The 27,814-nt window shown below is 45.3% G+C and overlaps 1 protein-coding gene across 1 annotated transcript in view; it reads left to right on the top strand.

The window, feature by feature from the left end:
* Positions 1-27,814, top strand: part of VPS50 (VPS50 subunit of EARP/GARPII complex) — a 136,287-nt gene that overhangs the window by 37,407 nt on the left and 71,066 nt on the right. The window contains exons 6-10 of the mRNA XM_072154323.1: positions 6,189-6,259; positions 13,286-13,403; positions 13,491-13,526; positions 16,081-16,163; positions 23,732-23,774. Coding sequence (XP_072010424.1) covers positions 6,189-6,259; positions 13,286-13,403; positions 13,491-13,526; positions 16,081-16,163; positions 23,732-23,774 — 351 coding nt within the window. The remainder of the gene's footprint in view (positions 1-6,188; positions 6,260-13,285; positions 13,404-13,490; positions 13,527-16,080; positions 16,164-23,731; positions 23,775-27,814) is intronic.

The raw sequence follows: 27,814 nt of genomic DNA on the forward strand, positions 1-27,814 counted from the left end.
CGCACCCCAGGATCGCAACAGGACCGGGTAAGTAAATCTGCCCCATTATCTAAAACATAGTGGCAGTGGTGACTGTTCAACTTTTAAAGGGTATGACTACAAAAGATAAAACTGGACGCCCCCTTTATTGCTGACCCCTCATACTTGATTCCATAAGGTCTACAGTTTGTTTTCCTTGGTTCGGACGTTAGTATCCGGCTGTAACCCTTCTCCATTGTGACTTTGGAAGGAGTCGTCTGTGCCCTGCGGCTGCGGCGCTATTTGTTGTGAGTTCTGGATTCCGCTCACACGCGCCGCGTCCTCACCTGCCGCCAGACAATATTCCCTTCTGATTAGTGGATCTTGAAGAGTAACTACAGCCCAGCATTTGCATTAGCGGAGCGCACAGATTGACTGTGCCAAATATTGATCCGCTCCCCTCCAAGGCCGGCAATTATCTCGGTATAAGTCCGTGACGGGGTGGGGAGGAGGCGCTGAGATCACACAGTGTTACATCCCAACAATTATCCTCACATCTCCAAATACTTTGTGCCTCTGTCTATGACTCTCAGGAGCATCAGACGGTGAGATCGGGACGCGGTTGGCACATTGCATGGCACCCTTCACCCCCTTCCCTTGTCCATACTAATTCTTATTTTGTGAAGGCAGTTACACCTGGTGGTTGCTGATAAAAATTACTAATACAACTTTAGAAACGGGACGGCATGAATTAAAGTTCTTTATATTACACCCTGCTCCTCTTTTATATTTGTGTTATTTTTTGCAGTACAGCCTCTCGTCTGCTGAACAATTTATTCATTTGTACATTTCTTTTCTGGTTTGCTATCCATCTCATGATGCCTCAGCACAGCATTGCATGACCAGCCATATAGACAAAACAATCTCTTCTAGCAAGGGCATTTCACAGTAATTATCCTTTCCATCTATATTCTCCATACCATAAGTAGGCTGAGCTGTAATCTCCTTATAACTGTGTGACAGGAACCTGTGTAATTATTATTAGTAACTGTAATTATCCTCCCCATCTATATTCTCCATACCATAAGTATACAGTCAGGGAGGCTGAGCTGTGATCTCTTTATAACTGTGTGACAGGAACCTGTGTAATTATTATTAGTAACTGTGATTATCCTCTCCATCTATAGTCTCCATACCATAAGTATACAGTCAGGGAGGCTGAGCTGTGATCTCCTTATATCTGTGTAACAGGAACCTGTGTAATTATTATTAGTAACTGTGATTATCCTCCCCATCTATATTCTCCATACCATAAGTATACAGTCAGGGAGGCTGAGCTGTGATCTCCTTATACTGTGTAACAGGAACCTGTGTAATTATTATTAGTAACTGTGATTATCCTCCCCATCTATATTCTCCATACCATAAGTATACAGTCAGGGAGGCTGAGCTGTGATGTCCTTATAACTCTGTGACAGGAACCTGTGTAATTATTATTAGTAACTGTGATTATCCTCCATCTATATTCTCCATACCATAAGTATACTGTCAGGGAGGCTGAGCTGTGATCTCCTTATATCTGTGTAACAGGAACCTGTGTAATTATTATTAGTAACTGTGATTATCCTCCCCATCTATATTCTCCATACCATAAGTATACAGTCAGGGAGGCTGAGCTGTGATCTCATATATAACTGTGTGACAGGAACCTGTGTAATTATTATTAGTAACTGTGATTATCCTCTCCATCTATATTCTCCATACCATAAGTATACAGTCAGGGAGGCTGAGCTGTGATCTCCTTATACCTGTGTGACAGGAACCTGTGTAATTATTATTAGTATCTGTGATTATCCTCTCCATCTATATTCTCCATACCATAAGTATACAGTCAGGGAGGCTGAGCTGTGATCTCCTTATAACTGTGTGACAGGAACCTGTGTAATTATTATTAGTAACTGTGATTATCCTCCATCTATATTCTCCATACCATAATTATACAGTCAGGGAGGCTGAGCTGTGATCTCCTTATACCTGTGTGACAGGAACCTGTGTAATTATTATTAGTAACTGTGATTATCCTCTCCATCTATATTCTCCATACTATAAGTATACAGTCAGGGAGGCTGAGCTGTGATCTCCTTATATATAACTGTGTGACAGGAACCTGTGTAATTATTATTAGTAACTGTGATTATCCTCTCCATCTATATTCCCCATACCATAAGTATACAGTCAGGGAGGCTGAGCTGTGATCTCCTTATATATAACTGTGTGACAGGAACCTGTGTAATTATTATTAGTAACTGTGATTATCCTCTCCATCTATATTCTCCATACCATAAGTATACAGTCAGGGAGGCTGAGCTGTGTTCTCCTTATACCTGTGTGACAGGAACCTGTGTAATTATTATTAGTAACTGTGATTATCCTCTCCATCTATATTCTCCATACCATAAGTATACAGTCAGGGAGGCTGAGCTGTGATGTCCTTATAACTGTGTGACAGGAACCTGTGTAATTATTATTATTAGTAACTGTGATTATCCTCTCCATCTATATTCTCCATACCATAAGTATACAGTCAGGGAGGCTGAGCTGTGATCTCCTTATATATAACTGTGTGACAGGAACCTGTGTAATTATTATTAGTAACTGTGATTATCCTCTCCATCTATATTCTCCATACCATAAGTATACAGTCAGGGAGGCTGAGCTGTGATCTCCTTATATATAACTGTGTGACAGGAACCTGTGTAATTATTATTAGTAACTGTGATTATCCTCTCCATCTATATTCTCCATACCATAAGTATACAGTCAGGGAGGCTGAGCTGTGATCTCCTTATAACTGTGTGACAGGAACCTGTGTAATTATTATTAGTAACTGTGATTATCCTCTCCATCTATATTCTCCATACCATAAGTATACAGTCAGGGAGGCTGAGCTGTGATGTCCTTATAACTGTGTGACAGTAACCTGTGTAATTATTATTAATAACTGTCATTATTCTGTCCATCTATATCCTCCATAAGGGGTGATGGGGCGGGTTGAAAAGATAACCATTTACTCCCAGCATCCCTCCAGTCCATACCGTAAACAAACAGGGGCACGGAAGCCTCGCTGCATTCAGCTTCCAGGCAGGCGAGGTGACCAGTCACACCTACCCGTCCCTATTCCCAGATTTGTATCATGCAGGACGAGTGGGCGTGGCTTGCAATCTCGGAGGGCCGGAAGCTGAGCACAGCGCTGCTTCCGTGCCCCTGTTTTTTTACACGTGGCATGAACTGGAGTGATGGCAGCGCTGGAGGCCGGGAGGGACCACAGAAGTAAGTACATGTTTATGTTTTTTAACCTCTCCCATCCCAGCCACCCAAGGGTTTTTTATGCCCTCGGACATCCGCTTTAATGTACTTTGTGCCGCCTCCTTGACAGAAACAAAACAGAAATGTAGATATTTTTGCTAATTTATTAAACAAGAAAAACTGAAATAACACATGGTCATAAGTATTCAGACCCTTTGCTGTGACACTGCTATATAACTCACATGCTGTCCATTTCCTTCTGATCCTCCTTGAGATGCTTCTTCTCCTTCATTGCAGTCCAGCTGTGTTTAATTAAAGTGATTGGACTTAATTAGGAAAGGCACACACTTGTATGTATTAAGACCTCACAGCTCACAGTGCTCGTCAGAGCACATGAGAATTATGAGGTCTAAGGAACTGCCCAAGGAGCTCAGAGACAGAATTGTGGCAAGGCAAGGTTACAAGGGAATTTCTGCTGCACTCAAGGTTACTAAGAGCACAGTGGCCTCCATAATCCTTAAATGGAAGAATTTTGGGAAGACCACAACTCTTCCTCAACCTGGCTGTGCAGCCAAACTAAACAATTGTTGGAGAAGAGGTAAAGAAGAACCCTAAGATTCAGGGTGATAGGTGACCCCGTCCTACATCCCCCTCATATTGTGGCCCCTCTCATCCTCCATCCCCCTCCTATTGTGGCCTCCTGTCCTCCATCCCCCTCCTATTGTGGCCGCCTGTCCTCCATCCTCCTCATATTGTGGCCTCCTGTCCTCCATTCCCCTCGTATTGTGGCCTCCTGTCCTCCATCCCCCTCCTATTGTGGCCGCCTGTCCTCCATCCCCCTCCTATTGTGGCCTCCTGTCCTCCATCCCCCTCATATTGTGGCCTCCTGTCCTCCATTCCCCTCGTATTGTGGCCGCCTGTCCTCCATCCCCCTCCTATTGTGGCCGCCTGTCCTCCATCCCCCTCCTATTGTGGCCGCCTGTCCTCCATCCTCCTCATATTGTGGCCTCCTGTCCTCCATTCCCCTCCTATTGTGGCCGCCTGTCCTCCATCCTCCTCATATTGTGGCCTCCTGTCCTCCATTCCCCTCCTATTGTGGCCGCCTGTCCTCCATCCCCCTCCTATTGTGGGCTCCTGTCCTCCATCCCCCTCCTATTGTGGGCTCCTGTCCTCCATCCCCCTCCTATTGTGGGCTCCTGTCCTCCATCCCCCTCCTATTGTGGGCTCCTGTCCTCCATCCCGCTCATATTGTGGCCTCCTTTCCTCCATCCCGCTCATATTGTGGCCTCCTGTCCTCCATCCCGCTCATATTGTGGCCTCCTTCCCCCTCATATTGTGGCCCTTTGTCATCCCTCTGCCTCATATTGTGGCCCCCTGTCTTCCCTCTTCCTCTTATTGTGGCCTCTCTCCTTCTCCTGTTGCTTGGTATTAAAAAAAAAAGAAAAAAAAAACCTTTGGCTTGGAAATCCAAATGTCCGATCCTTACCCACCTCACATCTACCATCAGGAGACCCTCACTACACATTAGATCAGGGGTCGGGATCAGTAGATTGGTAGCCGCAGCACATGCCCCTATTAGCTTTATAGTCACAGCAGCTGGCTCCACACCGCTCCTGCGCTCTTCTCAATGACCCGGGCCGTCGCTGTTGCTTAGGATGCCGGTGTCCACTTCTGGGTTGCACAATGGATACAGACTGTGGTAACACACTGCATACAGTGATCAGCACTGCGGGTGTCTTAGACGCGCACACCGCTGGTCGCTAGTTATTAAAGATTTGTCTTCGAGCCAGATGTAGCTCCCAAGCCACAGGTTCCCGACCCCTGCATTAGTATATTTTAAGAGTTCAATGGACCATCTAACAGGTCCTGTACTCCAGCGTGCAAGACATCGGGGCACATTTACTGACCTGGTCCGGAGGAGATCCCGAAAGTGCATTGTCTGACGACGTTGTGCCGCGATTCAAGAAGATCGTGTGCCCGATTTTGCTGAATGTGTCGCTTCCCCGATCAGGTCCGCAGGAGTTCACCTTCTTCTTCCCGGTGTATGTAAGTGCTTGGCTTGTGACACAATTTTTAAGATTAATCCCGCGGTTTGTCCGAATCGGTCGGCCATCCTCCGATTTGTGTCGCATGAAACCTGGCGCGATTGCGACACAATCCGATTGCGTGCGACACAATCGCCTACTAAATACCTGTCCCAGTGGTGCGATCCCCAAAAAAGTCAGAAAACCTGACAGAATCGCGGCCGCGGGACCCTTGGTAAATAAGCCCCATCATTTTTTGCTGTGGGTTGTAACTGAGGGGTGCAGATAATGGGAACCTCCTTTAAGACAACCATTTTAAAGGAGTTGCCTGTCATTTAAAAGTCCCCCAGTTCCGTCACCACTGCTCTGGTCCCCCCCAGACCTTTCAATCCTATGGAGCCTGGAGTGATAATAACCGAATGAATAGTGGATGGGACTTCTGGCCAAGTGCTCACGTGTGAATGAACATCCCATACAAATTAAAAGTGACATCGTCCCTTCCAGTCCTACAGCACTGGAGGCCCCAGGGGGGACGGGAGCACAGGTGCTGGAACTGAGGGGAAAAATTCAAGAATTTTTATTTTCTTTTTATATTTTTTTGGGAAATCTGGAACCTGCCATTCTTACTCCTTACTTCATGTCCTTGAGAAATCCTTGTGCTGGCGCCCGCTGGGATGTGTTTTAGCAGATCCTTTGTCTGGCAGTTGTCTTTATGTACATCCCTTCACACATCAGATAAATGCTGTTATTTAGGATCTTTACAAGCAGCGGGAACGTTCCCGGCAGGGCGCACGATGTGACAGCAAATAGTTTTATTTGTGTTGTAACTTTCCTTATTCACACGGCGGCTGCTGAGTCTTAGGAGACAACGTGTGATGGTAAATCTCCCTTGTTTTGCAGGAGTTGGAGCGGGTGACGTCTCTGCAGACGAGTCTTCAGCTGGCCGCCGTCATCTGTACGAATGGCAGGAGGTAATGACACCAGGACGCCGCCATAGTAGCCGCTGGTAGCCACATGTAGCAGCCAGTGTCTTCTCTCTGTATCTGTGTCCCAGCATAGTCCATGTCTTCTCTCTGTATCTGTGTCCCAGCATAGCCTGTGTCTTCTCTCTGTATATGTGTCCCAGCATAGCCTGTGTCTTCTCTCTGTATCTGTGTCCCAGCATAGCCTGTGTCTTCTCTCTGTATATGTGCCCCAGCATAGCCCGTGTCTTCTCTCTGTATCTGTGTCCCAGCATAGCCCGTGTCTTCTCTCTGTATATGTGTCCCAGCATAGCCTGTGTCTTCTCTCTGTATCTGTGTCCCAGCATAGCCTGTGTCTTCTCTCTGTATATGTGCCCCAGCATAGCCCGTGTCTTCTCTCTGTATCTGTGTCCCAGCATAGCCCGTGTCTTCTCTCTGTATATGTGCCCCAGCATAGCCGGTGTCTTCTCTCTGTATCTGTGTCCCAGCATAGCCTGTGTCTTCTCTCTGTATCTGTGCCCCAGCATAGCCTGTGTCTTCTCTCTGTATCTGTGCCCCAGCATAGCCTGTGTCTTCTCTCTGTATCTGTGTCCCAGCATAGCTTGTGTCTTCTCTCTGTATCTGTGTCCCAGCATAGCCTGTGTCTTCTCTCTGTATATGTGTCCCAGCATAGCTTGTGTCTTCTCTCTGTATCTGTGTCCCAGCATAGCCCGTGTCTTCTCTCTGTATCTGTGTCCCAGCATAGCTTGTGTCTTCTCTCTGTATCTGTGTCCCAGCATAGCTTGTGTCTTCTCTCTGTATCTGTGTCCCAGCATAGCCCGTGTCTTCTCTCTGTATCTGTGTCCCAGCATAGCTTGTGTCTTCTCTCTGTATCTGTGTCCCAGCATAGCCTGTGTCTTCTCTCTGTATATGTGTCCCAGCATAGCTTGTGTCTTCTCTCTGTATCTGTGTCCCAGCATAGCCTGTGTCTTCTCTCTGTATCTGTGTCCCAGCATAGCTTGTGTCTTCTCTCTGTATCTGTGTCCCAGCATAGCTTGTGTCTTCTCTCTGTATCTGTGTCCCAGCATAGCCCGTGTCTTCTCTCTGTATCTGTGTCCCAGCATAGCCCGTGTCTTCTCTCTGTATCTGTGTCCCAGCATAGCCCGTGTCTTCTCTCTGTATCTGTGTCCCAGCATAGCCCGTGTCTTCTCTCTGTATATGTGCCCCAGCATAGCCGGTGTCTTCTCTCTGTATCTGTGTCCCAGCATAGCCTGTGTCTTCTCTCTGTATCTGTGCCCCAGCATAGCTTGTGTCTTCTCTCTGTATCTGTGTCCCAGCATAGCCTGTGTCTTCTCTCTGTATATGTGTCCCAGCATAGCTTGTGTCTTCTCTCTGTATCTGTGTCCCAGCATAGCCTGTGTCTTCTCTCTGTATCTGTGTCCCAGCATAGCCCGTGTCTTCTCTCTGTATCTGTGCCCCAGCATAGCTTGTGTCTTCTCTCTGTATCTGTGTCCCAGCATAGCCTGTGTCTTCTCTCTGTATCTGTGTCCCAGCATAGCTTGTGTCTTCTCTCTGTATCTGTGTCCCAGCATAGCTTGTGTCTTCTCTCTGTATCTGTGTCCCAGCATAGCCCGTGTCTTCTCTCTGTATCTGTGTCCCAGCATAGCCCGTGTCTTCTCTCTGTATCTGTGTTCCAGCATAGCCTGTGTCTTCTCTCTGTATCTGTGTCCCAGCATAGCCTGTGTCTTCTCTCTGTATATGTGTCCCAGCATAGCCTGTGTCTTCTCTCTGTATCTGTGTCCCAGCATAGCCCGTGTCTTCTCTCTGTATCTGTGTCCCAGCATAGCCCGTGTCTTCTCTCTGTATATGTGTCCCAGCATAGCCCGTGTCTTCTCTCTGTATATGTGTCCCAGCATAGCCCGTGTCTTCTCTCTGTATATGTGTCCCAGCATTGCCTGTGTCTTCTCTCTGTATCTGTGTCCCAGCATTGCCTGTGTCTTCTCTCTGTATCTGTGTCCCAGCATAGCCCGTGTCTTCTCTCTATACCTGTGTCCCAGCATAGCCTGTGTCTTCTCTCTGTATCTGTGTCCCAGCATAGCCCGTGTCTTCTCTCTGTATCTGTGTCCCATCATAGCCTGTGTCTTCTCTCTATATATGTGCCCCAGCATAGCCTGTGTCTTCTCTCTGTATCTGTGTCCCAGCATAGCCCGTGTCTTCTCTCTGTATCTGTGTCCCAGCATAGCCCGTGTCTTCTCTCTATACCTGTGTCCCAGCATAGCCTGTGTCTTCTCTCTGTATCTGTGTCCCAGCATAGCCCGTGTCTTCTCTCTGTATCTGTGTCCCATCATAGCCTGTGTCTTCTCTCTATATATGTGCCCCAGCATAGCCTGTGTCTTCTCTCTGTATCTGTGTCCCAGCATAGCCCGTGTCTTCTCTCTGTATCTGTGTCCCAGCATAGCCCGTGTCTTCTCTCTATACCTGTGTCCCAGCATAGCCTGTGTCTTCTCTCTGTATCTGTGTCCCAGCATAGCCCGTGTCTTCTCTCTGTATCTGTGTCCCATCATAGCCTGTGTCTTCTCTCTATATATGTGCCCCAGCATAGCCTGTGTCTTCTCTCTGTATATGTGTCCCAGCATAGCCTGTGTCTTCTCTCTGTATCTGTGTCCCAGCATAGCCTGTGTCTTCTCTCTGTATCTGTGTCCCAGCATAGCCTGTGTCTTCTCTCTGTATCTGTGTCCCAGCATAGCCTGTGTCTTCTCTCTGTATCTGTGTCCCAGCATAGCCTGTGTCTTCTCTCTGTATCTGTGCCCCAGCATAGCCTGTGTCTTCTCTCTGTATCTGTGTCCCAGCATAGCCTGTGTCTTCTCTCTGTATCTGTGTCCCAGCATAGCCTGTGTCTTCTCTCTGTATCTGTGTCCCAGCATAGCCCGTGTCTTCTCTCTATATCTGTGTCCCAGCATAGCCCGTGTCTTCTCTCTGTATCTGTGTCCCAGCATAGCCCGTGTCTTCTCTCTGTATATGTGTCCCAGCATAGCCTGTGTCTTCTCTCTGTATCTGTGTCCCAGCATAGCCCGTGTCTTCTCTCTGTATATGTGTCCCAGCATAGCCTGTGTCTTCTCTCTATATCTGTGTCCCAGCATAGCTTGTGTCTTCTCTCTGTATCTGTGTCCCAGCATAGCCTGTGTCTTCTCTCTGTATCTGTGTCCCAGCATAGCCTGTGTCTTCTCTCTGTATCTGTGTCCCAGCATAGCCTGTGTCTTCTCTCTGTATCTGTGTCCCAGCATAGCTTGTGTCTTCTCTCTGTATATGTGCCCCAGCATAGCCTGTGTCTTCTCTCTGTATCTGTGTCCCAGCATAGCCTGTGTCTTCTCTCTGTATCTGTGTCCCAGCATAGCCTGTGTCTTCTCTCTGTATCTGTGTCCCAGCATAGCCCGTGTCTTCTCTTTGTATATGTGCCCCAGCATAGCCTGTGTCTTCTCTCTGTATCTGTGTCCCAGCATAGCCCGTGTCTTCTCTCTGTATATGTGTCCCAGCATAGCCTGTGTCTTCTCTCTGTATCTGTGTCCCAGCATAGCCTGTGTCTTCTCTCTGTATCTGTGTCCCAGCATAGCCTGTGTCTTCTCTCTGTATCTGTGTCCCAGCATAGCCTGTGTCTTCTCTCTGTATCTGTGCCCCAGCATAGCCTGTGTCTTCTCTCTGTATCTGTGCCCCAGCATAGCCTGTGTCTTCTCTCTGTATCTGTGTCCCAGCATAGCCTGTGTCTTCTCTCTGTATATGTGCCCCAGCATAGCCTGTGTCTTCTCTCTATATCTGTGTCCCAGCATACCCCGTGTCTTCTCTCTATATCTGTGTCCCAGCATAGCCTGTGTCTTCTCTCTGTATATGTGCCCCAGCATAGCCCGTGTCTTCTCTCTATATCTGTGTCCCAGCATAGCCTGTGTCTTCTCTCTGTATATGTGCCCCAGCATAGCCTGTGTCTTCTCTCTGTATCTGTTTCCCAGCATACCCCGTGTCTTCTCTCTATATCTGTGTCCCAGCATAGCCCGTGTCTTCTCTCTGTATATGTGTCCCAGCATAGCCTGTGTCTTCTCTCTGTATCTGTGTCCCAGCATAGCCCGTGTCTTCTCTCTGTATCTGTGTCCCAGCATAGCCTGTGTCTTCTCTCTGTATCTGTGTCCCAGCATAGCTCGTGTCTTCTCTCTGTATCTGTGCCCCAGCATAGCCTGTGTCTTCTCTCTGTATCTGTGTCCCAGCATAGCCTGTGTCTTCTCTCTGTATCTGTGTCCCAGCATAGCCCGTGTCTTCTCTCTGTATATGTGTCCCAGCATAGCCCGTGTCTTCTCTCTATATCTGTGTCCCAGCATAGCCCGTGTCTTCTCTCTGTATATGTGCCCCAGCATAGCCTGTATCTTCTCTCTGTATCTGTGTCCCAGCATAGCCTGTGTCTTCTCTCTGTATCTGTGTCCCAGCATAGCCCGTGTCTTCTCTTTGTATCTGTGTCCCAGCATAGCCCGTGTCTTCTCTCTGTATCTGTGCCCCAGCATAGCCTGTGTCTTCTCTCTGTATCTGTGTCCCAGCATAGCCCGTGTCTTCTCTTTGTATATGTGCCCCAGCATAGCCTGTGTCTTCTCTCTGTATCTGTGTCCCAGCATAGCCCGAGTCTTCTCTTTGTATCTGTGTCCCAGCATAGCCCGTGTCTTCTCTTTGTATATGTGCCCCAGCATAGCCTGTGTCTTCTCTCTGTATCTGTGTCCCAGCATAGCCCGAGTCTTCTCTTTGTATCTGTGTCCCAGCATAGCCCGTGTCTTCTCTCTGTATATGTGTCCCAGCATAGCCCGTGTCTTCTCTCTGTATCTGTGTCCCAGCATAGCCCGTGTCTTCTCTCTGTATCTGTGTCCCAGCATAGCCTGTGTCTTCTCTCTGTATCTGTGTCCCAGCATAGCCTGTGTCTTCTCTCTGTATCTGTGTCCCAGCATAGCCTGTGTCTTCTCTCTGTATCTGTGTCCCAGCATAGCCTGTGTCTTCTCTCTGTATCTGTGTCCCAGCATAGCCTGTGTCTTCTCTCTGTATATATGTCCCAGCATAGCCTGTGTCTTCTCTCTGTATCTGTGTCCCAGCATAGCCTGTGTCTTCTCTGTGACAGCATAGCCCTTGTAAGGCTGTTACCCATACGTTGCATTGGCTCTTATGTACGGAGCCTCAGTATTTATGATGCGACCCCCTATGGAACACCCCATACAATAACCCGCACCTGTAATAGGGCAGCGCGTGTCCTATCCCCCATTGGCCTGTAACTAGATATCCAGGGGCACATTAGGCGCTGCCCCCGGTGCTGTAATCACAGTGAGACCTCTCTCAGTAATTGCTGTGTCTGCCGCTTAGAGGTAGAAGAATTGATTTTCTTTCACATTTGCTCAGGTCTATTGTGCATTACACAAGAAATTCTATATTTTCTTACAAGTTACAGAGTTGAGAGGACGTCTGGGCTCTCTGAAGACGCTCCGGCTCGTTAGAGCTGTCATCATATTGTGTTAAACGGCATCAGACGATGATTTCCTGTTTATCTCAAGTTTTTATGTTAAACGTTTTTAAGGATTTTTCAATTTACAATTTTTTAAATAATCTTCCTGTTTAATCTATTTTTTTTTAACCCTGAAAACTTACAGTTCTGTCTGGATTCTCTCTGTTATTGGACATTTCCTGTTCTGTAGAGATCACTTTTCAGTAGTCCACTCATTATCATCGCAAGCAGGATTACAATGATGGGTAACTTCAATTTAGAGATAACACAGGATCCATCATGTTCCAAAGGCGATGTCCGATCTCTCTCCTCACCTCTCCATAAAAGACCTCTTTATGGAGCATGCCCACAACACTAGATAAGAATGAAGTAATGTCATAGCTCAGCTTCTCCCTGCACAGCGACCTCTGCACAGGTCACAGAGCATGCCTACAACACTCCCCCTCAGACCCTACAGGTGATGGTGCAGCTTACCCATCCTGACCTCCGCAACAGTCACAGAGCATGCCCTCAATATCATAGAATTAATAGGGAATGTTATAACTTATCTTCTCCCTCTCCCTGTAAAATGACCCTTCCACACTTCATGGAGCATGCCCACAACACTGTCCCATAGAACCAATTCATGTCATAGCTCATCTCCTCATTGCACAATGACCTCTACACAGGTCACAGAGCATGCTCACAACATCACCAAATCAGCAGGGGACATCTTATCTCCCCTGTAAAATTACTTCTTCAATAGTCACAGAGCACGCCCACTTTCCCCTAAAATATTTAGGTAGTATCACAGCTCATCTCTGTCCAGCATATTGGTATTTGCAGAGTTCACAGACCATGGCCACAAAATCATAGGGAGTCATTTACCAAGGGCCCAAATTGCGTTTTTTTTTGTCTGTTTTCCCAAAAATTACCAATCGGATTGGATTGTGGCGCATCGGCGCCGGCATGCATGCGAAGGAAATTGGGGGGCGTGGCCGTCGGAAAAAAAACCTGACGGATTCGGAAGAACCTCCGTATTTTAAAAAAAATTAATGTGTCGCTCGACACGCACTTACCTGCACCCAGGGTAGGATGGTGAACTTCAGTGAACTCCGACAGACTTCAGCGCAGCAGCGACACCTGGTGGACATCGGGCGCACTACCTTAGTGAAACGCCGGGAGACACGAATCAGCGTCGGAGAACCCGCCGCTGGATCGCGAATGGACCGGGTAAGTAAATGTGCCCCATAGAATTGTTAGATGATGTCATATCCCCCCCCCCCCCTTTTTTTTAAAAATTTTATGCCACGCAAATGCATAAAATTAAGAAAAATATGTGAGTCCTATAGGTTTAAAATAAATGTAAATAGGGGATATACTGCCTTTTAGGTTCTTCTTATTCAAAAGTTACATCCCTCTGGCTCCCTTTGGGGTGTTTCCATCATTAGAGGATATCCACAGGACTTCGGACCTCCAGGACCTTCACCTCTTTCCATTGATCGCCACCGGACTGGTTCTTCTTTCATGTAACGTCCTTATGTTTTCTATCTTAGACACCTGAACGTGGCTAAGGAAGGCTTTACGCAGGCGAGCCTGGGACTACTGGCCAACCAGCGCAAGCGGCAGCTACTGATCGGTCTGCTCAAGTCCCTGCGCACGATAAAGACCCTGGTGAGGTCCCCCCCGCTGCCGCCCGCTCCGAGTATTTCTCTATTTATCGGCAGCAGATTAATCACTTGTTGTTCTCTTCTTTTCCAGCAAAGAACGGACGTCCGCCTGAGCGAGATGCTGGAGGTGGGTGTGTCTGTATTTATCGCTGTCTCATTTGCATTTTGTTGGGGGGGGGCTAATTAGTTCCGTCTGATGGAGATGCCTCCATGTTATACAAATCATCTTCCCCGCGGGTGACCGCATCACGAGAGGACGGAAAGGTGTAATAAATGACTTACTGACGGGAGAGATTTATCATTAGTTTATAGACTTTAGCACTTTTATTGTGTACTGTTTACTTGCCTGGTTTTTAGGATTCACCTCCCCTTAGGCGGGGGGTGGGGGCGGCCTAAAAGAAAACCTGTCACCACATTTTCACATATACATCTAGTGACAGGTTCCCATAGAGTTCTATGAACTCACTGACAACCTTCATTTTTCCAAAAATAAGTTTCCTTACATTCACAAAAATCTAATTTATGTTATATTGCCTGGCATCAGAGAAGGCTTGTTTTCCTCTCCCGGCCCCTTCTGTCTACATCTCCCCATGTCCCATGCCTCTTCTTAGCATGTTATGCGGCCAGAGTGACATCATCACAGGTCATTTAGCCTCCTAACATTGGTAAACTGTACACTATGCATATATTTGATCACATGAAATCACTTCTACTCCTCCCCATCCTCCATGGAGGCATGCTGTGATTTCATGTTATCAGATATATACATGAGTAGACGTTGCAAATGTTCCAGGACCTTTTATGATGACAGCCTGGTCACATTTAGGGATAAGGGCAGTGGGTTTAATCATAGTTTTTAATGAAGCCTTTATTCTGGGTGGGTTCATTAGCATGACAGACTCTCTTTAAATAGGGGATTTTCACTATAATTTCTGATCTAAAGGCCTCAGTCAGACTGCACTACTGTAGGGGAAAAAAATCCCTTTTTAACGTGCTTTTGACAAGCGTCTGATTTTATGTTTTAACTTCATGCCCTTGTCTAGATAGTGGCCGTTGTAGACAGCGATCGTGCTGTAATTCTGCCGCTCTTACAGTTATAGTGGCAGATATCATATCCAAGTGTAGAAGAGCTTAAAACCGAGATCACTCCACTGTGACATTTAGTAGTTCTATTTTACCTTTTTTTAACAGTTTTTTATATTTCCATTAATATTTCTTTATTATTATTTTGTAACATTTCCGTTGATCGCACGCGATCGGATTTTGGCACATCGGCGTCGGCTTGCACGCGGCAGAAATGGGGGGCTGGCCGCCGGACTACCCGCCAGAATCGGACAACGCACAGGATTTAACAATTAGAAATGTGTCGCAAGACACGCACTTACAAGCACCAGGAAGAAGAAGGTGAACTCCGGCGGACCTCGGCGTGGAAGCAACACATGCAGGAAGTCGAGCGCACGAGCTATGTGAATCGGGCTGGACCCGAATCCTCGTCGGACAACGCACCGCGGGATCGTGACAGAACCGGGTAAGTAAATCTGCCCCACTGTGTGTATGTACATATAATATATATATGTTTTTTCAATATTATGCCACTTCATTTCTGTAAGCCTGGACATCCCCTTTAAGTCTCCTTAAGTGGACTAGTTCCATGTAATTACTACAGCTTTATATACTGTCCATCATCCTGTTTATTGATTCCATTCTTCATCTATACAGGCAGCCATATGTGACTGTGTAAATCCCTTTGCGTCTCACCTGGATGATACGGGTTTCTGTTCACATGATGGAGATGTAGATTTATCTCTAAACTCCGCTTTCTATTGTTTCAGATTTAAAGGGGTTTGGCCCTCTCCACAGCATAGGTTATCAGTGCTAAGACCCCCACAGATCATGAAAACGAGGGGTCTGATGGAGTCCCGCGTACCTCTGCCGGACCCCTTGTCGCTCTGTCAGTCTTATGGAGCAGACAGCCGCACATTTGCCTTTGAAGCAATCCTGCCATTTACAGCCGCATTCAGGGAGTTGCTCCCTACATGTTATGAAAGAACACCGATACAAGTAATAGGGGGCACGGACACAATGTAGCCCCACCAGATTGAATAGATTGTTCCCAAAATCAAATAACACTACAAAAAAAATGGGAAACAATAACCAAAATGTAGAAAGCATAAAATAACACTTTATTACTTCAACTAAAACAAATTTAAAACGACAACCTACATATAAAAAGTGCATCCAAAAAGTCTGGGGTCCTGCTTGGTTCACAATGGTGAATTTTGTAAGTAATTCAGATGTAAACTGTGTGAAAGGTCCTGGAAGTGCTTCCGATTCTAAATCATTAAAGTTATTCCTGATCACTAATCAGATTTTAATACTGGTGACCCATCATCAGTATCTGAAAAATAGGAGAGCCCCCCCCCCCCCACTCAATGGAACTAAAGAGCTTAACTTAGGTCTTCAATAACATAATCTGTAATGCGATCAGAAAACCTCATTTCAAAAGGCATTTTCCATCAAAGACAGAATAGGATTTTCATTATTAATCATTAGGTTCCTAATACTGAGATCCTTGTTTTCAGTGGTAATGAATCACAGGGAAAGGTCATCGGGATGGATTCCATTTACAGGTGGCAGAGATGGAGAAAATCTTAATGTTGTCTTATGTTGTCTGATTGAAGGAGGAAGACTACCCCGGAGCCATCCAGCTGTGCCTCGAGTGCCAGAAGGCTGCAAGTACATTCAAACACTACAGCTGTATAAGGTATGACTCTATCTATGGTCTGTCCATGGGTCTGTCCATGGGTCTGTCCATGGGTCTGTCCATGGGTCTGTCCATGGGTCTGTCCATGGGTCTGTCCATGGGTCTGTCCATGGGTCTGTCCATGGGCCTGTCCATGGGCCTGTCCATGGGCCTGTCCATGGGCCTGTCCATCGGTCTGTCTCTCTGTCTATCTTTCAGCCACATAGATCATAGGATATTATATAATGGAGATGACTGGTTCCAATGGGAGAATGTTGTGGGCATGCTCAGTGACCTCCGCTGAGGTCATTAAGCACAAAGGAACTGTGATGTAACCTATTGCCCTTGGTTGATCCTGTGTTATCTGTATATATTGTTTTACCATTCATTCTAGTATTACATAACATGAAGTGTGAGATTGTGAGGCTCAGTTGTCAGAGTGAAAAACTTTTATTTTTTTATGATCTGGAAAATATGAAAAAAAATAAAATAAAAAGATTTCTTAAAAACTTAATTTTAAACACTAAGTCACTTTCGGGTGACACATTGCCTCTTAGTAATTCTATAAAATTCCGTACACTTTATGGTAATTCCCATTTGAATGTGTCCAGATTCTTCCTCCGCAGAAGTCATAAAAGTGATTAGCGACTTTTATTCTCAGCCGTTTCATTAGTGCAGTGATTGAGGGAAGACGATGATGAAACGATTGTGGTTTTTTTTTATAGCAGAAATAAAGTCTTAAGTGCTATAAGGTAGAAAGCGGAGTGAAATGCTAATTACTGTGAAGTGCGTCTGGCATCGTCTATGGAGCCTGGAATCACAGACGATCCGAGAAAAGAGCGAAAATCTCACAGACAAGTGTTGGCGCCTCCGTGTATTTTCTGTATATAAATAATTACGATGAATGGGATTTGATTGCAGCCCCAAGAGCGGTCCTAAGTGTAGAGTTACCATTGGTAAGGATACAATGTATCACAAGTGTCTTCCATTTTCAGATTGGTGGCAACAATTGAAGCATAACTAAAATTTCGACAAAATTTTATAAACAAAAAGTAAAGATAATGGAAACAAAATGTAATCTACTTTATTCAAGTAAATCAGCTCTCTCTCCCCTTACACCACTGACTAGATAAGAACATTATAATCTTCCTAGGGACTTAAAGGAATTGTCCAGTCACAGGTTAGGGGAGGATAGGGGATGACTTGCTGATCAGTGGGGGTCTCAGTGGTATGACCCTTATGGATCTTGAGAAAAGGTGTCCTTTGTACACCCAGTGCACCACAAAAGAATGGAGCTGCATGTTGGACATGAATGTTACCACTTAAAGGGAACCTGTCACCAGGAGACCCATTTTTAGCACTCCCCCAGTCCCCACAGAGCATAGTACATACACTGCCAAAGTGTTTTTGTATTAAAAATTGGTTTTACAGAAAAAAAGATATGTTATATTGTACCTTTCATTAGCATCTGCTGTGTGACTAGGCAGTTGCCTATTGGGAGGGGCTGGAAAGGAGCAGTCCCCCGCCACCCTTGGGAAACAGCTTCTCCATGTGACCTTTTCAAATATATGAAAACACCCATCACTGGCTTAGCGACGCCCCCTGCTCCTCTACAGCCAATCCTGAGTGTGGGGAGTTATTCATATATAAGGTCACATGTTTCCCAAGGGTGGGGGGGAACTGCTCCTTTCCAGCCCCTCCCAATTGGCAATTGCCTAGTCACACAGCAGATGCTAATGAAAGGTACAATATAACATATCTTTTTTTCTGTAAAACCTATTTTTTATACAAAAACACTTTGGCAGTGTATGTACTATGCTCTGTGGGGACTGGGGGAGTGCTAAAAATGGGTCTCCTGGTGACAGGTTCCCTTTAATTAATTGTCTATGGAACTGGTGGAGATAGGTAATTACAGTACTTGGCTATCACAAATAGAGAAGCCACCATAAACTTGACTGGCTACTCTTGTTTGTTTGGGGTACAACAGCAATTCTCGTGATCTGTGGAGCCCCCACCAATCAGCAAGTTACCCCCTATCCTGTGACTCCATATAGACACTCACTGGATTGTATAACCTCCTCAGAGAGATGAATCATTCAGTGAAATATTCTCCAGATATGGAAAGAGTTCATCGTTAGCTTCCTTATCTGTCTGAAGTGGATAGAGCTCTGTGCTTTCAGATACACTGCTCGCTACAGGAGAAAGAGCAGAAAAAAGACGAAGAAGCTGCTCGTAAATTACGAAGTTTACTGTCATCACCTGTTGTATTCATTTCTGTAATGAAAAGAAAATAAGGTTCCAAAAGTTTAATGACTTTTTAAGATCGTTATCCTTAAAAAGAATTTTTTCTTAGATAACATGTACTTAGAAATAATAATTCCTATATTTATATAGCGCACACAGATTACCTGTCCCCAATGGGGCTCACAATCTAATCAACCTACCAGTATGTTTTGGAGTGTGGGAGGAAACCGGAGGACCCGGAGGAAACCCACTCAAACGTGGAGAGAACATACAAACTCTTTGCAAATGTTGACCCTGGGACTTGAACCCAGGTCCCCAGCGCTGCAAGGCTGTAGTACTAACCACTAAGCCACCGTGCCACCTATCTGACATGAAATCAGAATAAAGGCAGATTACTATGCCTTTAACCAATTTGGGACAGCCCATATGATGGTGTCATGTCTTTGGAAGCTTCTGATAGGTCAGTTGGCAACATCTCAGTTAATCAGAGACACACCTGTGGATGAATTTTAAGGTACACCAATAACACACTGCTTATTTGTGTAACATCATGGGAAGTCTAAAGAAATTGTCCAATATATCAGAAAGAGAATAGTGGACTTGCACAAGTCTGGTTCATCCTAGGGTGAAATTTCCAAAAACACTGAAGGTGCCTTGTTCATCTGTACAAACAATTATAAGCAAGTGCAAAGAAGATGGGAATGTCCAGCCATCATGCCACTCAGGAAGGAGACGGGTCCTGTGTCTTGGAGATGAATGTGCTTTGGTCAAAAATGTGCAGATCAACCCAAGAACAAAATCCAAAGACCTTATGAACATTCTGAAGCTGGTAAGAGTGTCAAAACTAAAATCAAACTGTTTGGCCACATTGACCATCGTTACATTTGGAGGAAAAGGGGAGCAACCTGAGAACATCCTCAAGCTGGGGGCAGCACTATGTTGTGGAGGGACTGGTGCATGTCACAAAATAGTCAGAAATCATGAAAACCCGATGGATTCGGAAAAACCGCAAGATCAGCACTCGCATACACCGGGACGGAGAAGGTGAACTTCCATGGGGGGGACTTCAGCGCAGCAGCGACACCTGGTGGACATCGGGCGCACAACCTTAGTGAATCCCGGCAGAACCCGAATCGGCGTTGGAGATCGCGCCGCTGGATCGCCACTGGACCCGGGTAAGTTAATTTGCCCCATTGTTTTGGAGCGGCCATCACAAAGCCCTAATCTCAGTCCTACCTAAAAAATTTTGGGCAAAGCTGAAAAGGCTGGTGCGAGCAAGAGGCTACATTTACACCAGTTCTGGAGGATTGGGCCAAAATTCCTACCACCTATTGTGAGAGATCCAAAACTTGTGACCCATGTTATACAAGGGCAATGGTACCAAACACTAATGAAATGTATGGAACTTTTTGATACTGTATCAAGTCATAAAAATGCCTTTAAAACAAAATTCTCACTCTCTCATCATTGTGGCATTTGGCAAATTTTAAATAATTTGGGTAATCCTGGTTCCGTTAGTTCACTTACAACGAGAGAGGTTTATTCTGAATTTGTCAGATAATTTTTATAAATTGTATGGAAACTTATGGTTTCATTTAATGTTCTATTGGGGACGTTCTACAATAATAAAAAAAACCTTATGTGCTCACTCGGTTCAAGAGAGGGGACACTGGATCAAAGAGACCACAACCATGGAAGACATGGTTATATTTGCATATAATGGGGCAGATTTACTTACCCGGTCCATTCGCGATCCAGCGGTGCGTTCTCTGCGGTGGATTCGGGTCCGGCTGGGATTTATTAAGGTAGTTCCTCCGCCGTCCACCAGGTGGCGCTGCTGCGCTGAAGTTCCCTGGAACGCACTGGAATAAACCGAGCCGGGCTGAGTGAAGGTAAGTGCAAGCTCCGCGACAGATTTTTATTTATTTTTAAATGCGGCGGTTTTTCCGAATCCGTCGGGTTTTCGTTCGGCCACGCCCCCCGATTTCCGCCGCGTGCATGCCAGCAGCGATGCGCCACAATCCGATCGTGTGCGCCAAAATCCTGGGGAAATTGGGAAATATTCGAGTAACACGTCGGGAAAACGCGAATCGGGCCCTTAGTAAATGATCCCCAATATATTTTATATATTTATATTTGCATATAAATAAAAAAATTTAAGATTTTTCTGCACCATAGATTTTTCTCAGGAACTACATGCTTACATTTGAGTTTATATGTGACTTGGGAGATGACAGGTTCCCTTTAAATACGACTCCTTAACATTAATTATTCTTGGCTCAATCATTAAAAACAACATCGCACTCTTAACCAATCAATACGCTCCTCTGATAAATCTATACTGAAGTCTCCCCTGCCCTACAATGGATGGTATTTCCTAAGATGTCTTGTCTGGCATGTATAGTCATGTCCTATATAATTGTATTGGCTTTTCAGGCAATCTATACGGTCAGGTTATACTGTGCGCGTGAAATCTAATCTGTGACCCTGAAACATGTGGCGCTAAATGAAATCCAATCATTGGAAGCTGCGCTGTGAGAGTCCTCCGCAGGCTTCATTTCTATTGCCTTGGAAATTCCCCATTATTCACATGGAGTTTTTAGAAATAACAATGTATGTGCTGTGAGTACGGACGGCTATAATTACAGGATTTTCGAGAGTGCGTCCTGTCTCCTTTGCTCATGGAACACATTGGCGGATGAGATACGTGAACCATCTAGGCCATGGGTGGTGTATGTCTATCATTCTATGTTTTATCTAGATTTAGGCAATGTGGAATTAGGGTCACTGTATAATTGGGATCTTCTTGTGAACAAGGCATGAAAAAATCACACTTCCTGGCGCACTGGCATTATGACTTTTGGCAGGTTTTACATCCCACACTCCACTCTTAGGAATAATCATCAGGGTGGGGTGCAGGTTGGGCTGGTGACGCCCTGACCTTCCAAATTTACTATAACCTTCAGCAAGAATGCCGAAGCAGGTTATAGCTGAAATCTACCCCAAGTCCAGTGCTGCGCCAGAATTAGAGGTTGGAACCAGTTTCAGTGAATCTTCTCCATTGTATCCATACATGACTAAATGAATAAGGGGAAGCCACAATCTGTGGTGCACTGGTCACCTTCCATTGAGGGGTATCTACAGCGGCGGAGGGGTAACTGCTGTTAGTTTAGGGGTGTACACAATCTTTGGTGCACTGGTCACCTTCCATGGAGGGGTATCTACAGGGGCAGAGGGGTAACTGCTGTCAGTTGAGGGTGTACACAATCTATGGTGCACTGGTCACCTTCCATGGAGGGGTAACTGCTGTCAGTTGAGGGGTGTACACATTCTGTGGTGCACTGGTCACCTTTAATGGAGGGGTATCTACAGGAGCAGAGGTGTAACTGCTGTCAGATGAGGGGTGTGCACAATCTGGGGTGCATTGGTCACCTTCCATGGAGGGGTAACTACAGGGGCGGAGGGGTAACTGATGTCAGCTGAGGGGTGTACACAAACTGGTGCACTGGTCACCTTCCATGGAGGGGTATCTACAGGGGCAGAGGGCTAACTGCTGTCAGTTGAGGGTGTACACAATCTGTGCTCCCTTGTACCCTGGTCAGATGGGAGCAGTTACTTAGATCCTTGGTCTGGATTTTATGTATATTTTAATGTCCTATAATCCCAGTTGTGCTATTGCTATAATCTGACACTCATTTTAACTACCCTTTTACGTCGGTCAGTATAATTACAGGTCAGAGTTGCTCCTTAGTTTTACCTGTCGTCTGCACTTCCCTCCTGGCCGCCCGCCATTATTAAGACTTTTAATAGATTCTGGCACCTATTTATTATGTCTTTACATTATTCTGCTCTCACCTTCATTACTGCTCTACTGTAATGACTTTTCTTTGCCAGATTTGCTTTTTCCGAGAAGTGAAGATACTATTTGCATGTTGCTCACATCCCTGGAAAAAGCATCATATATAGATATATATGAGAAGCTTTATGGTGTATGAGGCACTTTTTTAATAGATTATTTTGATACGTAATATTTTTTACTGAGTTTTATGTTGGCACAGTATGTATTTTCGCTAGACTGTGTACTGACTGACAGCAAGAATTATATTAGACTGAGGACAGACTGGTGACATTGTATACACTAGCCTATGCTTGGACTGGTGGCAGTGTATATTCTAGACTGAGGACTGGCTGGTGGCAGTATTTAAAATAGACTGAGGCTTAACTGGTGCTATTATTAACACTAGACTGAGGACTGTTTGGTGGCTGTGATGACACCGCACTGAGGACTGACTGGTGGCAGGGATGACACCGCACTGAGGACTGACTGGTGGCAGGGATGACACCGCACTGAGGACTGACTGGTGGCAGGGATGACACCGCACTGAGGACTGACTGGTGGCAGGGATGACACCGCACTGAGGACTAACTGGTGGCAGCATAAATTGAGAAACGGACACATGTTTGCTACTGACCTGGCACAGACCTTCAAATCCAAGACTATTGAGAGTAATTCTACATATTTATTCTCTGTGGTTTTCCCTATTGAATGTTTTATGTTACATAGGTATTCTTTTTTCTTACGATACCTAATGGTGTAGGCAGTGCAGGGAGATGTATAGCCTTCATGCACTGAGGCATCGGGAATTCATAAAGACTCCGCCAGTTCTGATCTGTAGACTAGGCTGAGTTTTTTGCTATAGTCTCCGGTTTTCTGGAGGAGACTATAGTAAATGTGGCAGGCCAGGCGTTCCCACTCCCCGCCATAGTGGTGTGCGGCTCAGAGAATGCCAAAAACTGGCAGGGAAAGGGAAAAGGCATAATGACTCTCCCCCACTGTGTTCCTGTATGTACACAGCTCCTCCATACAAGCCAAGAAATTTATGGAGCGTAGTGTGGCCCCCTCCTCATTCCCATTATATCCGACCTATTATCATGTACATTGCCACATCCTCCCCCCTGCGATGTCCTAATCGATTCCTTTCATTCTCACATTAATACTTTCCATAATGAAGCTGCGCCTCCAGCAATCCGTATACATGTAGTAACAATGGGATTAGCTGTGACCTGCCTGGAGTCCGGTAATACATGTAATAGACCTGTCAGTCCTGTGTTCTGTATTCCATCTCTATACTGTGTCATGTTCTGTAATTACCATCATTCTGTAGATGTAGCAGAGCTGAAGTGTGCTCGCTCTCTTTGTGTTTGCTGCGCTGTAAGTGGGATATCCAATCAAGAGAGCGAGCACACTTCTACCAACCTGGACTGAGTGGATTAGGATTATTGTTCTTTTCCCAATTACTATAATTACCGTAACTACTTTTTTTTCCTTTTCTCTACTTTTTCAGCGAACTGAATTCAAAGCTGCAGGACACGTTGGAACAAATCGAGGTAAGTGATCAGACAAGACGGAAGAGCATAACAAATATTCAAGCCTATGTGATTTTTGGCATCTATGTGGACAAGATGTATGGGGCTCTGGGAGGAGTTGCTCCCGACCAATTAGAATTGTCAGTATGGAATGATTGGAGAGCTCCGCCTCTTTTATCTTCTCAGTTGGGTTTTAAGGCTTTGTGATGGTAGGTAAGATTTGTTAGAAAACCTTTAGGTGCACAGACAATAAATATCTCCACTTGATGCTGGAAAAATGACATTTTTACCCCCAAAAAAGTTAATAAAAGTTGATGGGTACGTTTTAAATATTTTTGTAATAGATCTCATCAGAGGAAAGTGTTTCTTTCTTCACTTACTTGGCTCCTCTCACACTTCCTGATAAAAATAAGTGTTACTCCGAAATCTCTTCTGCTTTCAGTCTTGCTAGCAAGATGGACAGAATGAGGCTCAATGAGGTTCAAACCTAGAAGTTCTATGGAGGGGGAGGAGAAGGAGGAGAAGCCATCAGGAATTGAGATGCGGCCTCTAGACCTCCACCTAGCAGCTCAGGGAGGACTAAAATCACACTCAAAGACTGCAGAGGGGAAAACTGCTAAAAAAATAATTGTAGAATAAAAGTCATATTAACTCCAAAAATGATTACTCCTCATGTCCACGTACTGAACTACCAATATACGCAATGTGTTAAGATGTGCAAACCGTATATACTCAGGTATAAGCTTCTTTTTTCAGCACAATTTTGGTGCTGAAAAAGGCCCATGCGGCTTATACACAACTATATAAAAATAATGAACTTATATACTTACCTTCCAGTGTTCCCTGCAGCTCCACTTCTCTTCCTGTCAGGGCGGGCAGAGGCATCTATGACTTCTGCTCACGCACACAGCCTCCACTTACTGTCGTCATAATGTGTGTACGGGCAGAGCGCTTAGACGTGCTGGGAGAAGCCGGGAGGTGGAGAAGAGGTGCTGCTGGGAGTAAGGGAGGTTAATTATATAAGTTTATTATTTTTAAGGGAAGCCGCAGCTGGGAATTTTATTTAAGAGTATTGCATTTCTCACCCTAGGCTTATACTCGAGTCGAGTTTTGCTAGTTATTTGTGGTAAAATTCGGTACCTCGGCTTATACTTGGGTATATGCGGTGATTGCTCACACTTGTCAGCAAATAAAAAGCTGCAATCCATCTATAACAACTAATTACATATTGGGGGTCATTTACTAAGGGCCCGAATTGTGTTTCTCATTCGGGTTACCCAAATTTTACCGTTTTGCACCAATTTTTTTTTCCCTGAATTTCCCCAGTTTTTTGGCATACGAGAATCGGATTGTGGCGCATAGGGCCTGGCATGCACGCAACGGAAATGGGGGGGCGTGGCCATAATAAAACCCGACGGATTCGGGAAAACTGCCTTATTTTAAAAAAATAAATAAGTGTAGCTTGACACGCACTTACCTGCACCCACAATAGCTTGGTGAACTCCAGTGAACTCCGGCGGACCTCGGAGCAGCAGCGACACCTGGTGGACATTGGGCGCACTACCTTAGTGAATCGCCGGATTACAGGTCTTACAGGTGTTTTTTCTGCACCTTTCCAGACTGACGGAGAAGATAGATGTGTCCAAACTCCCCCCTTAGAAATGAATGGAGTGGCCACTGACCTGTATGACTTACCCCCATATGTATATAAAAGGGATATGCAGAATTCCCCAAAACGTTCTTGGTCCTTGCATTAGATGCCCACAGATTACCAAGTTATCACCTTTCCTCTGGATAGCCGATGCCTATTTTGCTCCAAAATCTCAAGAGGTTGATGCCACCATGAAAATAAAATGCTATCTGACATAAATCATGTGATTGTCGCTGTTCTCCTGAACAATTGTGTTTGTTTTTTGTTTTTTAATCCGTTCACCCATTCAAGAGATATGGCCCCGAAAAGTTTTTGTGTGAATTAGTATATTATAGCCGAGTGGGCAGTGACCTTTGGTTGTCATACAGGATATAAAGACACACCCCCGAGGAAATGAAAGGTTACCACCCCCTGACTAGGCGCTAATTAACATATAAACTTCAGAAGGCCGTATCTTTTGAAAAGGGAGTAAGTATATAAAAAACACAATCACCAGATTGTTCAGGAGGGGTGACAGTCACATTTTGTACTCCCTCTGGTGATGGCCGGGCGACAAAATGATATTGTGCTACTAATCCGTATTATGGATTAATTTCTATGGATTTGATGTGAAGTTGTAGAAATTGATTTCACAGATCTGTTCCGTGTCATTCGCCTGGGTCTGCCTTTGCTTTTGTGTTGTATTTTGTATCATTTTATGTTCTTTTATAGAATATTTTGCCCCTTTGTGATTTCCATTGTAATCGTGTACATTGTATAAATTACACGTGTCAGTATTGTAATGCCCCAGCGTCCGGGCGGGAGCCGTGATTGTCGGCTGATTCGGCCTGGGAACGCGCCGGTTCCTTTTATCTGTAGATTACGGATGATTATTGCGCACATAATACACACACACTTTGATCATGGTGATTTCCCGCGAGGGCCGCAGCTGACGGTATTGACTTTATTGGGAGAATGAATAATTTATGAGGCGGTTTCTGCGCATTGACGGTGCGATCGTCTAATATCCATCATGTAGTCACATGGAATAACTGCTGCAGGACGCTATCACTCTGCATATACATGTATCCATATTGGTTTTCTCTTCATTAAGCTTTTCTGGCTGGGGGTGGGGGGAAGGGGTCAGTTTCTGTAGTAAAAATGTATATCAAGTCCAGAGCAGCACTGAAAAAATACTTAAAGGGGTTTTCCAACAAATGAAAATTCTCAAGTCTAAATCTCCAATAAAGATCATTTTTAACCCCTTATTTTACAAGTTTACTCAGTTTAGTTGCTGTTTTAGCTACTATCACTCAGTGATGGTCAGTGTAAGATTCCAGAGTGTGAGTGGGGACTCTCTAAGCAGAGACATTATGATCCATCTAGTTCTGTGAGATGATAATGTGCTTAGATTATAAGGGTCCAGGGTTTATTTACACTTATATACCTTCTGAACATTGTACTAGTATCTGACACATAGAGAGATGAGACAGATCAGAGTTGATGAGATGCATGAGATGCCTATTACACACTGTCAGCTCTGTTACATACGTGCCCTCACACTATGAGATCTCCTGTGCGTCCTTCCCCCTTCTCCAGATAAAGAACTTATCTGCCTGTAGCTTGCAGCTTCTCTCTCCTCATGATGTGTTTTTTGCTGGCAAGAAGTGAGTGTCTGTCAGTGAGCTCTGTCCTGGACAGTAGGGGTGGGGCTAGAGTGCAGTGGGTGTGGCTAGAGTACAGTGAGCAGAGAGAGACAGAAATTTCAGCTGCAGAGCGTCACACAGAAATCCAAGATGGCTTCCCCGACCCCAAGTCAGAAGTTACAGGGTCGTGTCTGGGGGTGACTGAAACTGTGTACAGCAGGACTGATAGAGACGGGGTGTAATTATATCTGTGAAATGCTGCATTTTTGTTAATAACAGTGAATTAGAGAATGTCTTATTTTGTTATCCTGAGTACATTTAAAAAACTTGTCTTCATGGGAATACCCATTTAATCCTGGGTGCAAGCCAGCGGAGTATGGCGATCCTCCATGTGGATAGATACAAAGAATTCAGCAGCACTCCATGTAGTGGATGAAAAAACAAGTGGATTTATTCCATACACATCATGATGTGTCTCTGTCTGTCTCCCTGTATTCCTGCGGCGCCGATGCGCCATAATCCGATTGCGTGCGCCAAAAAACCGGGGCAAATCAGTAATTTTCGGTAAACCTGATGGAAAAAAGCGATTCGGGCCCTTAGTAAATGACCCCCACTGTGTGGGTGGAGTGCTGAAGCGGTAGCCGGCTTCATCTGTGCATTCACCGGCTCCGTAATATCATACATGCAAAATAGTAAACTGGCCCTGGAGAGACATCGAGCGATGAAGGTTCACAAGTTGTAGAGAAGGGTTGAAATTATCAGCTCTGGCAGGTATTGCAGTGGCG

The sequence above is a fragment of the Engystomops pustulosus genome, chromosome 5 (assembly GCF_040894005.1).
Source record: "Engystomops pustulosus chromosome 5, aEngPut4.maternal, whole genome shotgun sequence".
In the NCBI taxonomy this organism is placed as follows: domain Eukaryota; kingdom Metazoa; phylum Chordata; class Amphibia; order Anura; family Leptodactylidae; genus Engystomops; species Engystomops pustulosus.